This window comes from Mizuhopecten yessoensis, unplaced genomic scaffold (assembly GCF_002113885.1).
Source record: "Mizuhopecten yessoensis strain PY_sf001 unplaced genomic scaffold, ASM211388v2 scaffold7939, whole genome shotgun sequence".
Lineage (NCBI taxonomy): Eukaryota > Metazoa > Mollusca > Bivalvia > Pectinida > Pectinidae > Mizuhopecten > Mizuhopecten yessoensis.
The window spans coordinates 216,067-229,235 of record NW_018407298.1 but is presented as its reverse complement, the minus strand read 5'-3'; the positions used below and the strand labels follow the sequence as shown (position 1 = coordinate 229,235).

General features: G+C 35.6%; 1 protein-coding gene across 4 annotated transcripts in view; it reads right to left on the bottom strand.

Moving 5' to 3' along the window:
• Positions 1–1,148: 1,148 nt before the first annotated feature.
• LOC110454601 (phosphatidylinositol N-acetylglucosaminyltransferase subunit Q-like) overlaps positions 1,149–13,169 on the bottom strand; it is a 21,006-nt gene continuing 8,985 nt past the window's right edge. For 3 of the 4 annotated variants that reach the window (XM_021504202.1, XM_021504200.1, XM_021504201.1), the window contains exons 2-10: positions 11,519–12,092; positions 9,849–9,977; positions 9,427–9,547; positions 7,586–7,712; positions 6,988–7,141; positions 3,343–3,535; positions 2,530–2,644; positions 2,061–2,125; positions 1,149–1,872 (exon numbers count right to left, since the gene is read on the bottom strand). In XM_021504202.1, the coding sequence (XP_021359877.1) occupies positions 1,705–1,872; positions 2,061–2,125; positions 2,530–2,644; positions 3,343–3,535; positions 6,988–7,141; positions 7,586–7,712; positions 9,427–9,547; positions 9,849–9,977; positions 11,519–12,072 (1,626 nt within the window). In that variant the 5' untranslated portion in view covers positions 12,073–12,092 and the 3' untranslated portion in view covers positions 1,149–1,704. The remainder of the gene's footprint in view (positions 1,873–2,060; positions 2,126–2,529; positions 2,645–3,342; positions 3,536–6,987; positions 7,142–7,585; positions 7,713–9,426; positions 9,548–9,848; positions 9,978–11,518; positions 12,093–13,169) is intronic. The other variant, XM_021504199.1, reaches the window with a different exon arrangement.

Genomic DNA, 13,169 nt, shown 5'->3' with positions numbered 1-13,169 from the left:
TCATCGTCTTGAAACTAACATCTGCTTCCTTCTTTGCAGTACCATAAGTGCCTGCGTATGTCGCGAGAACAAATACAAGTATGAACCCTCGATCTAATGTTTGATAATCGCAAAACAAGATCCTTGATATGGTGCAGATTAGCATGATGTCTTTCTCGCAAACTTCTTCTTTCATGTTCTTGTGTAATTTCTTCCTTAGACTTATGCTTACATGTTCGATATATTCTTCAAATACTTCAATCCCAGCAAGCACAACAATAAGAGATTGATAGGTTCAAATATCTCTTGAATCTTGTATCTGTGGTTGACATCCACATGCATTTTTTTCTAACATTATTCTCATGTGCTATGTATTGCAAGGCAGTTTTGGACACCTATTCTGACTGTGTAAGGGATATGATTCAGTCCTGGAGCCGATGCTGATTTTGCCTTACTTTACTCCTTTCTCATGTTACTTTCTTTTGTTAATGGATCCACACTCTCTAATGTGTGTTATAATGCTGGTTCCTTGCTATGCATCCACATTCTCTAGTGTGTGTTATAATCCTGGTTCCATACTATGGATCCACATTATCTAGTGTGTGTTATAATCCTGGTTCCTTACTATGGATCCACATTCTCTAGTGTGTGTTATAATCCTGGTTCCATACTATGGATCCACATTCTCTAGTGTGTGTTATAATCCTGGTTCCTTGCACCCACTAACATTCTATAGTCATGTCTATATGGTTTCATTTAACAAAGTGATTTTCATTCAATTATAAAAAATGGCCAGGATATTTGTGCATTGCTCATTCATCAGTTTTAACATAGTGGGCGAACAACCACAACAAATTGTTCATAATTTTTGGTAAGCGTACGTTTTTGTCATATTGCAAAAATCCCTAAAAAAATACTACATTTGTATAATGTGTGCATCATTTGTGATTCAAACAATTCATATCAACTAACATGTACGTTTGTTCCTGAGGATAGAACTAGAAAATGTCTGTAAGACATGAATGCCCCCGTCACCATGTGAAATTAGTTTCAGTGTTTGATGTTCTATAAATAGTTACAACCACTTTGATCACAGGACGGGGACATGCCCCCATACCTCTACTTATTTTGGCGGGGGCATAACAAACTTATTTGTAAACAGAAAGCTTCTTTTCATATTATTTTATTACAGTTCTGTAATTTCTTTTAAGGAAAAAGTTTTGGTATAAATCCACTGTCAGGTGTGTTGAAGCCATCAATGTCTCACAAGCGACAATGACTTCCACATCACTGATATCGATATTGGTGATGCCATTAAGGTTGATCGACAAACACAAGGTGTCCCTTCAGTTAACTTTGTCTCTGCTGATGCCGTTAAGGTCTATCCAAGGACACACAAGGTGTTCCTTCAATTAACTTTGTCTCTGCTGATGCTGTTAAGGTCTATCCAAGGACACACAAGGTGTCCCTTCAGTTAACTTTGTCTCTGTTGATGCCGTTAAGGTCTATCCAAGGTCACACAAGGTGTCCTTTCAGTTAACTTTATCTCTGTTGATGCCATTAAGGTCTATCCAAGGACACACAAGGTGTCCCTTCAACAAAGAGGAGACAAAAGATCAGGTGTGTTGAAGCCATCAATGTCTCACAAGCGACAATGACTTCCACATCACTGATATCGATATTGGTGATGCCATTAAGGTTGATCGACAAACACAAGGTGTCCCTTCAGTTAACTTTGTCTCTGCTGATGCCGTTAAGGTCTATCCAAGGACACACAAGGTGTCCCTTCAACAAAGAGGAGACAAAAGATCCCCAACTTTCAGTAACATCTCTCTTCCTGCTACAAAGCTGATGACTTAAGTCCAGGAGTTTGAAAAAGGACGGAGGAGTTACCTGTGAATGAAGGTGTAAGATGCGAGACATTATTTACAGAAGGACTAATGAACCTGTTACAGCAGGCACAAATCACTGTGTGATTGCACTTTGACAAAATCAATATAATTTTTTTACAGAAAGCAATAAACGTATTACAAATCAAGGGACACATACATTGTACATCTAAGGGGAACACTTAAACTTACCTGCATGGAAAATATGCAGTCACCATTCCTCTTGTCTGAAGGCAATGGATTGAACACAATGTTATCTGGAATTAGAAATGCAGGACAACATAGATATAAGAACTGAGAGGTATCTACTCTTAGTAAGAGTAATTTCCCTTTAACAATGTGGAATGTTCGACCACTGTAATGAGGGCTTATTCATCATGACAGCAAATATTAGTACACTTTACCATACATGTACACCATGTTTTCATTATAAACACCTTACTTAAAACTCAACACTTGGTGACCATAGAGCCACGGACAGATTGTATGGAGGGTGTACGAGTCGTAGACCGGTGGTATGTGTAGGCAAATACATCCCTGCCACACGTTTAGGGTGCATAAACGACAAATACATTGCATGGAAATGGAGTGATACATACCTGTTACACTTTTAGGGTGCATAAACGACAAATACATTGCATGGAAATGGACAGATACATACCTGTTACACTTTTAGGATGTATGAGCCACAAACAGGTTGTATGGACGGGAAAATGATTGAGGAAGTGGACAACATTGGTCAATAAGCCATGAACCATAAGTGTAAGCAACCTCAACTTGAAATTTAAAAGTAAAACAAATTGTTAATATCATATCAAAAATGATTAATACCATAACTTAGTTCCACCCAAATATAACTTGTTAAATTGAATAAAATATTTTAAAAAATTATTCCATATTACTCAACAATGTCAATTCATTATTTTTATTTTGTCTTTTTATTATTTTCAACAAGGATTCATAACCCAAACATTTAGATCCAACAGTTCTGTTCTTAGGGTTATTCGTGTGCTATATTAAAAGATTGCTCTAGTGTCTAGACCGGTGAACATTTAATTTACAGAACTTAACCTGACACCCCGGTAAAGACTGTTATAATTTACAGAACTTAACCTGACACCCCGGTAAAGACTTATAATTTACAGAACTTAACCTGACACTCAGATAAAGAATGTAATGCTTATATTATTACTGTAAATACGGTTTACTCCTTAGTTATCTAACACAGTGAACATCATAGTTACCTTCCAGGGTAAACACCATAGTTACCTACCATGGCGAACACCACAGTTACCTACTATGGTAAACACCATAGTTACCTACCATGGTGAACACCATAGTTACCTACCAGAGTGAACACCATAGTTACCTACCATGGTGAACACCATAGTTACCTACCAGGGTGAACAACCATAGTTACCTACCAGGGTGAACACCATAGTTACCTACCAGGGTGAACACCATAGTTACCTACCAGGGTGAACACTGTGTAATACAACACGGTGGTTGGCAGCATAAACAAGAGGATGGTGAAGAGCAATGTCCCAACAAACAGCTGATCTACATCAAAGGAGCTGGAATCAACACGTTGTCGCAGGGTGTTCCATTTTTTACCCCGGAACAATCTCCACAGAGCAGACAATGTGTACACCTGTAGACGATAAAGCCTGACAACAAAAATTAAGATGGTGTTATAGTCTTCAGCTTCAATAGAAATACGGTTGTTTTAGTCAATAACTTATGATAGGAATATTGGTATAATTTACAGCTTTTATAGGAAAACCGTTGGAGCTATAGCTTTTATAGGAATAAGTTTTTTATTATAGTCTACATCTTTTATAGGACTATCTGGTTGTTATTATTGTCTACATGCTTGTGAGGATTGTTTTTGGAGCTATATTCTACATGGTTTACTTTAGCAATTTTAAAATGATCAATATAAATGGCAACTGGAAATGACAAATTCAATGAAGTGCACTAATGCTTCTGGATTAATTTGTCTTTTTCAGTTGGCATTCATTCTGACTATGAATGCCAACTAAAAGAAGATCAAAATCCTATATGAAAAGCCAATTTGCTGAAATTGATAGATCGGGCGAACTTGACCAGAACCTTTTCTGGCAGCTTTTCAAAAGGAACAAGTCAGCCTCGAAGGTGAAACAAACTGAGCTGAAATATGAAGGGAAACTTTTCGGAGATCCCCATGATATTATAAAAGGTTGGTCTCTACACTTTCAAAATATATTTAAAAAACACGATGCTAAGGAATTTGACTGTCATTTTCGCGACGAGATTGAAAACAGAATCAAAATGTTAAAATCTAGTATTCATTCTGATGAAGACTTGTTTTTATATGATATTTTTACTTCTAGTGAAATCAATCTAATTGGCAAAAACCTGAAGTCAAATAAAGCAGGCGGACATGAAGGTCTGGTATATGAACATATTAAATATGCAGGAAACTCTGTAATTTACCATATACAGAATTTATTCAATCTTGTTGTTCAACAAGAACATATTCCTAAAAACTGGAAACAGGGAATTATAGTAACTCTATATAAAGGTCACGGAAAGCCGAAAGATGATCCTGACAGTTATAGGGGAATAACCCTCTTGCCAGTATTTTTTAAAATGTTTGAAATGGCTATTGCAAAGAGAATTAACAATATAATAGAGTCTGATATATTCCCAAACAAGCAACAGTCAGCATATCAGAAGAATCTATGTAGTCTTTGTACTGCGTTTAATTTGCAGGAATGTGTATATTATAATATGGAAAATGGTTCAGATGTATGTGTCGTTTTTAGATAGCGCTAAGGCGTTTGATACCGTTTGGCATGACGGTCTACTAGTAAAATTGTATGATATTGGCCTTACTGGTAAAGTGTGGAATATTTTAAATTATATGTACACGGATATATACACAGTTCTATAATTTTTAATGGTTTAACCTCTGCACCAGTAAAGATGGAGCGAGGTATCTTACAAGGCGGGGCTCTCTCAGCCAAAATGTACTTAGTTTTTATTAATGACTTGTTGAATGAAGTTGAAAACTGCGGTAGGGGCGCAATGATAATCGATACAACTGTAAATGTTCCAACTCAAGCAGACGATATATGTTTGGTTAGTACAAATATTACAAGTCTAAATAAAATGTTAACTATTTGTGAATCATACAGTCGGAAGTGGCGATTTTTGTATTCTGCGTCAAAAAGTAAAGTTGTCGTATTTTCAAATAAAAGAATCATAAACATTAACTGTACTGTACGTCTTTATGATAATATATTGCCTGTCGTTTCAGAAATTACTCATGTAGGTATCTTATTGAATGCTAAGTACAATTCCATTGAAAGAACAAAACAAGCGTGTAAAAAATTAAAAAGTGGTACTATGGCCCTTTTACGTTCTGGGGCACATCAATGCGCACTAAACCCATTAACTGTTGCTAAAATTGTAAAAATTAAAGTCTTTCCGTCTGCGCTTTACGGTTGTGAACTCTGGGTACTTTCAAATACTGAGTTATTGATGTTAGAGAGAGCCCAACATTTTATTGTTAAGTCAATCCAAGGTTTCGGAAAAAGAACAAGAACTGATATGTGTACTTCTTTAATCGGATGGTTTTCTATAGAGGCGTATATCGATATCAAAAAGCTTTTGTTTTTAGGCAGGATCAGCAGAATGAATAGAAGTAACTTAATCTGCAGAGTATTCATTTTGAGGTATTTTATGTATACAGTTAATAATTATAGTCAAAAAGGTTATATACCAGACATTGTCAGATTACTAAAGAAGTATAATCTTTATGAATACATTATACAATTTCTAGATGATGGTGTTTTTCCAAATAAAATGTATTGGAAGTCATTGATTTATAAATCCGTAACAAACCATGAAACTAATACATGGATGCAAAGAATGTCTAATGACACAGACTTTACACGATTTTTATTGCTACATGACTGTCTAAAACCTCATAATTTATGGAAATTAGCCTTGCGTCACCCAAATTTTCTTGACAATATCGGATATATAATGAAATTGATTGTATCGATACGTGTAAGTAACATACAACTTTTATGTCATCATTGTGGCTATTTCTACACAGATTTTGTATCTCATGTGATTCTGCATTGTTCTGTAACAGAAAATCTTATTTATGGTGTATAATTGCGTGCATTTCAAGTATTGAACTCAGTTCATATCTGCATTCACTGCCTGACTATTCAGTTATTCACATTTTACTAGGAGGCCCAATGACCTATAATTTAAATGAAATTGATTACGAAGAATTTAGACTAGAATCCATATATGCGATAAAAAGAATGTTTGACTTATATACGTAATAATAATTATTACAATAATGTCTTACAAATACTTGTCTTTTTAATATAAGGAAAATGTAAAAAAAAAAATAAAAAAAAATCGAACATAGGCATGGTATTATCAGGGAGTACACACATCCCTGGTATTATTAATATTATTATATTTTATTTTTATTTTTTTTACTGGCTACATAAACCAGTATTATATCACTGATATTTAATAATATATATATGTATATACGTTTGTGAACTTGTATGAACGTCACAATTGTTGTCATTTTGTAAATAATGTATTATTCATGTACTATCACTGTATCATGCTCTCCAATTTGGAGGAAATAAAGATGAGATATACATCTTTTATATGACTATCTGGTTGTTATTATTGTCTACATGCTTGTGAGGATTGTTTTTGGAGCTATATTCTATATGGTTTACTTTAGCAATTTTAAAATGATCAATATAAATGGCAACTGGAAATGACAAATTCAATGAAGTGCACGAATGCTTCTGGATTAATTTGTCTTTTTCAGTTGGCATTCATTCTGACTATGAATGCCAACTGAAAGAAGATCAAAGCTTATATCTTTTAGTTTTGGAATATTTAAATCTTTTAGAAAATTGAATTGAAATTCAGCATTTATTCAAGTAAGTCACTAAATATTTAATTATCATTGGCAGAACAATAGTAAGGAATGAATTGTTCTCTTCCATATGAGTATTATTTTAATATGATAACAGTAGAAGTAAATATGTTGAGATTTCTTAATGACTAAATATCAGTTGTCACTGCTTACCTTGCAGCATAGACATAAAAGCAGTATACATGCAGTGTCATCATGGAGACAATGTCCTGTAGAATACACAGCTGGGCTGTCACTCCAATCACACCAACACACAACGAGTACCACAGCACCCCACTGAGGACAGGCTTCAACAGGTACAGGTAACCTCAAACACAACACAAAAACATTTATTCACTTAAGCTCCCAACCACTGTCTCCCATAGGTTACCTCATCAGCCCAGTAAGGAAAGGCTTCTACAGATACATGTAAACTACTCGAACAAAACACAAAATTCTTCCAGTCCTATTCTACAGTATGCCCACAAACAGAGCCTCAAGAGAGGCTTTAGACTCACCTTTCCACAGGTATATGTAACAAATATCTGATTCCTGACTTTGAGACTCTGTTTTCTAAAGGTTGAGGTGATGCAAGATAAAGTAGACTGCTAACTTTGAGACTCGCCTCTTTAGGGGTAGATTTGATACAAATGGATTTCCACTTTTGAGACCAATATTTCCACATGAAGAAATGGATTTCTTCCTTTGGGATTCATCTTTCGACAAGTAAAAAATGATATGATGCAAGTATATTTCTATCTGTGAAACTCACCTTTCCATAGGTATATGTGATAAAGAAAGAAGTGACCAAGGTATTGTGTGAGCTGACTGTTTAACTTGAGGCCAGCAGGAACCCCCATCAACCACTCCAGCAATAGGGACAGGTTATCAGCTGTTTGCTGTCAATATCAAATGATTAAATAGTGATAGAACAATTTCTGCCCTGCATCACATATAGCATGTTTTAAACCATATATCACATTCAAATAAATTCAGCATATAATTGCGATACAATTTTGGTATGAACATGTTATTTATAACAACATGAACATTTTAACAAGCTTAAGATTGGTATGATCTTAACTCATTCACCCCTGAAGACACATTTGAACTCCTCCAATTCAATGGTTGAAATAGTTCATTATGAAATTTCAGGGGTGAACTAGTTAAACAGCTATGTGATATATTGGTTTTAGAGAAATATTCAATGGTTGCAATACTTTTTGGTCAGCAGTTACAATTTAAGGTATATTTAGTATGATTGTGGTACATGTACCTGGTAACTATATCTGCCTAGAAGAAAAATTAAGGACAGATTTCTGGTACACAATTACATATATCCTCTAAACCAAGCTTTTAAACATAAATTGTGTGGGTTTTTTAAGACAAAGTTCTGTGTGACAAACTGAACAATTTCACATAGACTAAATTTGAAATTATTGTATGATAAGTAACTGTTTTCCCAATGTTTGATTTAATTTCAAAACAGTTCAGATTGTTTGCACATGCAACATCCTCTGGTAGGTCAATCCAAGCAACTTTGGTTTATACCAGAATTGTTTTCTCTCTTCAGAAAATGGGCTCAGTTGCCAAGATCATTGTGAAATGTCTTCCACAGTGTTAAGAAACCAGTAACTTCTTTATCATACATTCCATTAATAAGGATATTAGTTCTATCATGAAGTGGTTATTTTAGGACATTTACATATACACTGGATGATAAAATATAACAGGTAATAATTACATCTACTCAGGAGGATACAGTATTACAGGTAACTGTATCTACCCAGGAGGATACAGTATTACAGGTAACTGTATCTACCCAGGAGGATACAGTATTACAGGTAACTGTATCTACCCAGGAGGATACAGTATTACAGGTAACTGTATCTACCCAGGAGGATACAGTATTACAGGTAACTGTATCTACCCAGGAGGATACAGTATTACAGGTAACTGTATCTACCCAGGAGGATACAGTATTACAGGTAACTATATCTACCCAGGAGGATACAGTATTACAGGTAACTGTATCTACCCAGGAGGATACAGTATTACAGGTAACTGTATCTACCCAGGAGGATACAGTATTACAGGTAACTATATCTACCTAGGAGGATACAGTATAACAAGTAACAAAATCTACCTAAGAGGATACAGTATACAAGTAAGTTTATTTTCCCAGGATGATACAGTTTTACAGGTAACAAACCTACCTAGGAGGGTACCGGAGACATACCTGGTACCTATATTTATCCAGGAGGATCCAGTATTACAGGTAACTGTATCTAGCCAGGATACAGTATTACAGTTAATTGTACCTATTCAGGAGGATAAATATTACAGGTAACTGTATCTACCCAGGATGATACAGTATTACAGGTAACTATATCTAGCCAGGATACAGTATTACAGTTAATTGTATCTATCCAGGAGGATAAGTATTACAGGTAACTGTATCTACCCAGGATGATACAGTATTACAGGTAACTATATCTACCCAGGAGGATACAGTATTAGATACCAACATCTGCCTAGTAGGACTAAAGAGTGCATATGTTTGTCTTTTTAAAGCAAAACATATCTGTACAGTAAGAGTCTACAAATACCTACATCTGCCCAGGATGATACTGATGCTGCAACTGTGTCACTGATGTTACTCTGCATCAGGAAATACATCATGGCAACACCGAGTCCAGTGTCTACCACCTGACGACTGAGGGCATCCATACATCTGCATGATAAAATATCACACTGTGATGTAAGTACTGAATATTACCTGTATCTATGTAATATTCATGGTTCATGAATGATTTATAAACTATTCTTCATGGATGAAAGTTGTTGAAAATGAAAATATTTCCAAACTGGTTCCCTTACATATAGTACATTTCAGCTTAGTTGATAAACTATAAACAAAAAATACAACTTTAAAACCTGAAAAGAATATGTGGACAGACTGACATATGCTAGATAAGAACAAATGGAATTTGAGAAAAAAGTTATGAACTTGTGCATATTTTAATACAGTGTACCTGAGGTGTTGCAGTGGTGTGGATGTCTTTTGTATCACCAGCGCGTTCTGTTTACAGCGATTGGACAGTTGGTGGGCCAAGGCTGGTGTGTCAAGGACCTGCCGCACAACGCCATAATGGCTGGTAATTCTACAAACCAGTAGGACACTAATATTGAATCAGACAATCGAGCAAAAATATATGCCAAATCACTCCAAAAATGGTGAAACTCCAATATTGTATCTTGTTGTCATTATCTTAACATTCTGATCTTCTTGTTTTATTGTTTTAAAGAATAAAGGCTGAGCCTGTTTTGAACACAAACAGGAACTGAAAACATATTTTGTTAGCTTTCAAAAAAGGTCTGTTTCCTTAGTCAAGAAAATAGTGCAAATTACCTGTGTCACGACTCTACACCGCTGAAAGTGAAAACAACTCGCTAAGCCAAAGTGTGCCGAATCAGTAATGCCAGCTGTCAAAAATGATAGAAACATTTTGCCCAATAACACTCTAATACTGCAGGCAGTCAGGGGGATGGGTCACATGTTTACCCATTCTGCCCCATAGTGAATGATAAAATATTATCATAAAGATGACTCAGCTGGTGGCCCCTTTCCTCTCTGTTCATCAATTCCACTTTCCTCCTAACCCAGATGGATTTTTTTATTTTCCTGACTTCTTATGTTCTCCCTTACAAGCACCTTTGAGTTGTTCCTCCCTTAGTAACACCTTTGAGTTGTTCCTCCCTTAGTAACACATTTGAGTTGTTCCTCCCTTACAAACACCTTTGAGTTGTTCCTCCCTTACTAACACCTTTGAGTTGTTCCTCCCTTAGTAACACCTTTGAGTTGTTCCTCCCTTAGTAACACCTTTGAGTTGTTCCTCCCTTAGTAACACCTTTGAGTTGTTCCTCCCTTAGTAACACCTTTGAGTTGTTCCTCCCTTAGTAACACCTTTGAGTTGTTCCTCCCTTAGTAACACCTTTGAGTTGTTCCTCCCTTAGTAACACCTTTGAGTTGTTCCTCCCTTAGTAACACCTTTGAGTTGTTCCTCCCTTACTAGCACCTTCGAGTTGTTCCTCCCTTAGTAACACCTTTGAGTTGTTTCTCCCTTAGTAACACCTTTGAGTTGTTCCTCCCTTAGTAACACCTTTGAGTTGTTCCTCCCTTACAAGCACACCTTCGAGTTGTTCCTCCCTTACAAGCAACTTTGAGTTGTTCCTCCCTTACAAGCACACCCTCGAGTTGTTCCTCCCTTAGTAACACCTTTGAGTTGTTCCTCCCTTACTAACACCTTCGAGTTGTTCCTCCCTTACAAGCACACCCTCGAGTTGTTCCAGTCTTTGATGTGGTTGTGTTTGTAAGCACGATCTGTAATGGCTGATTCATTGTATTTTAATCAATCAGCCATAACATACCATGCTAACAAACTTACCATTCACGCAAAACTGATGCATCTTAACCCGAACAATGATTATAACATTAGATCCTCCACAATACATACGCTTTGTTAAGCTTGTTGTCCTGATGAAGACCTCTTCACAAGGTAGATAGCTCTATATATATATAGTTTATAAGACACCCTTTGTAGCAATCAAAAGATATGGCCATACTAATTTGTGACATCTACATATTATGAAACATGATTTAATCAATTTCTTGAGAAAATGTAAAATTATATGTGTCCTGTACCTGTTATCCAGTGTAAACGTGACAAGGCGGAATAGTCCAAACATCCAAATCAGACCTCTGAGCAGTAGTAAGGTCGGCAAGCTCCAGCTATCTTTGTAGTCTGACTTTCTGTTCTGTGGAAATTCTTGTATGTAATTTACCACAGTTTGTAGGATGCCTGTCTTTGATGTTTCTCGTTCTGTAATAATATCTCTACAGGTGATGAAGTAGGACTTGACAAGGTCCTCTGGATTGTAGATGATGCAGCTACAAACAACTGAACACTTACTCATTATAACGTCACATTCTAACTGCCCCGTCAACGACTTTTTTATGTAAACAAAACACTCCCTCCTGTTGTCATGATCACTTCTAGATGTCTCTGATGGATCCCATAGGCCAATTGTATCAGTATTTGTTGATATTGATGCATTCAATATCCCTGATATGTAAACAAGTTTCAGTTGTTCGTTAAGCCTCCCACAAAGCTGACCTTTGGGAGACATAAGGATATCGTATGGAACAAACACTTTCCAAATGTCCACATGTTCTCTCATGTTTGAATTTTTTTTCATTTAATGTTCCGCTGGATTTCCTGTAAAAAAGAAATAAATTTAAATCAGCATGTTCCTATACTGTCGGAACTGTTGACTTCTATCAGGACAAAATGCTATTTATAATGTCAGGTGCGTCTTAATAAAACAAATTTCAGTTCACACCTTTCAGCAGTACACACGAGTGTAAAAATGCTTAGAAATGAATGGACAGGATTCCACAGTTTAAAATCCAAAACAATACCAACAAAATATTTAGAAACCAGAGGGAAATATTGTGAACAGCAAATGCCATCTTACAGTAAATTTTGATTAAAACTTCATACAGCTGTATTTGACATTGTCTTTTCAACATTAAGATTGATGTTGGATCTTTTTACAAAATAGTAAATTTGCTCTGATCAAGCACTTTGCAACTCAGTCAGAAAAACAAAATAAGCCAAATTCGACAACAGGAAGTATCCACTTATGAAAATTAACTAACTAATTAACTTTCTGAGAAATATCAATAAAAAAAAACTTAAAATGTCAAATTAAATATGTTTGCCTGATGACCAGCTTTGTTCCGAAAACAAGCAAAAAAGGAAATATGCCTAATTAAGAACCAAGTAAACTGTAAAATATGGTAAAAACTAAACTTGTTGCATACTGTTAACCTAGACACGTATATACTACAGAGATTAGAAACTGCCTCTGTCTCTTACTGAAGTGCACCCATGTCTGGTGGTTTACAGAATTAAATTCAGTGCTAGTCTACGATATCGTAGCAATAACATTGTAATGCAGGTTCTGTGAGTAATATTCTATAACGTTTATTCCTCTTCTTATATATTGACTTCATAAAAAAAATTAAATATTGATTGATAAATTAAACAAGAGACCCAATGGGCCTGCATCGCTCACCTGGTATAAAACTCACACTTGTAACCTTAAAAGTGATCTAAAATAAAGCTACAGGCAAAATATCAGTATTTATGATTAAAATTCATTCAAAAGACCCTGTTATTTGTTTTTTGAACATTTCACCCCTGTGATTGAAAGTCGAACAAAGTCATTATGTTGAACACATTGTATAGCCTTTCATCTCAGGATGCAACTTGCAAAGTATAAACATCCTG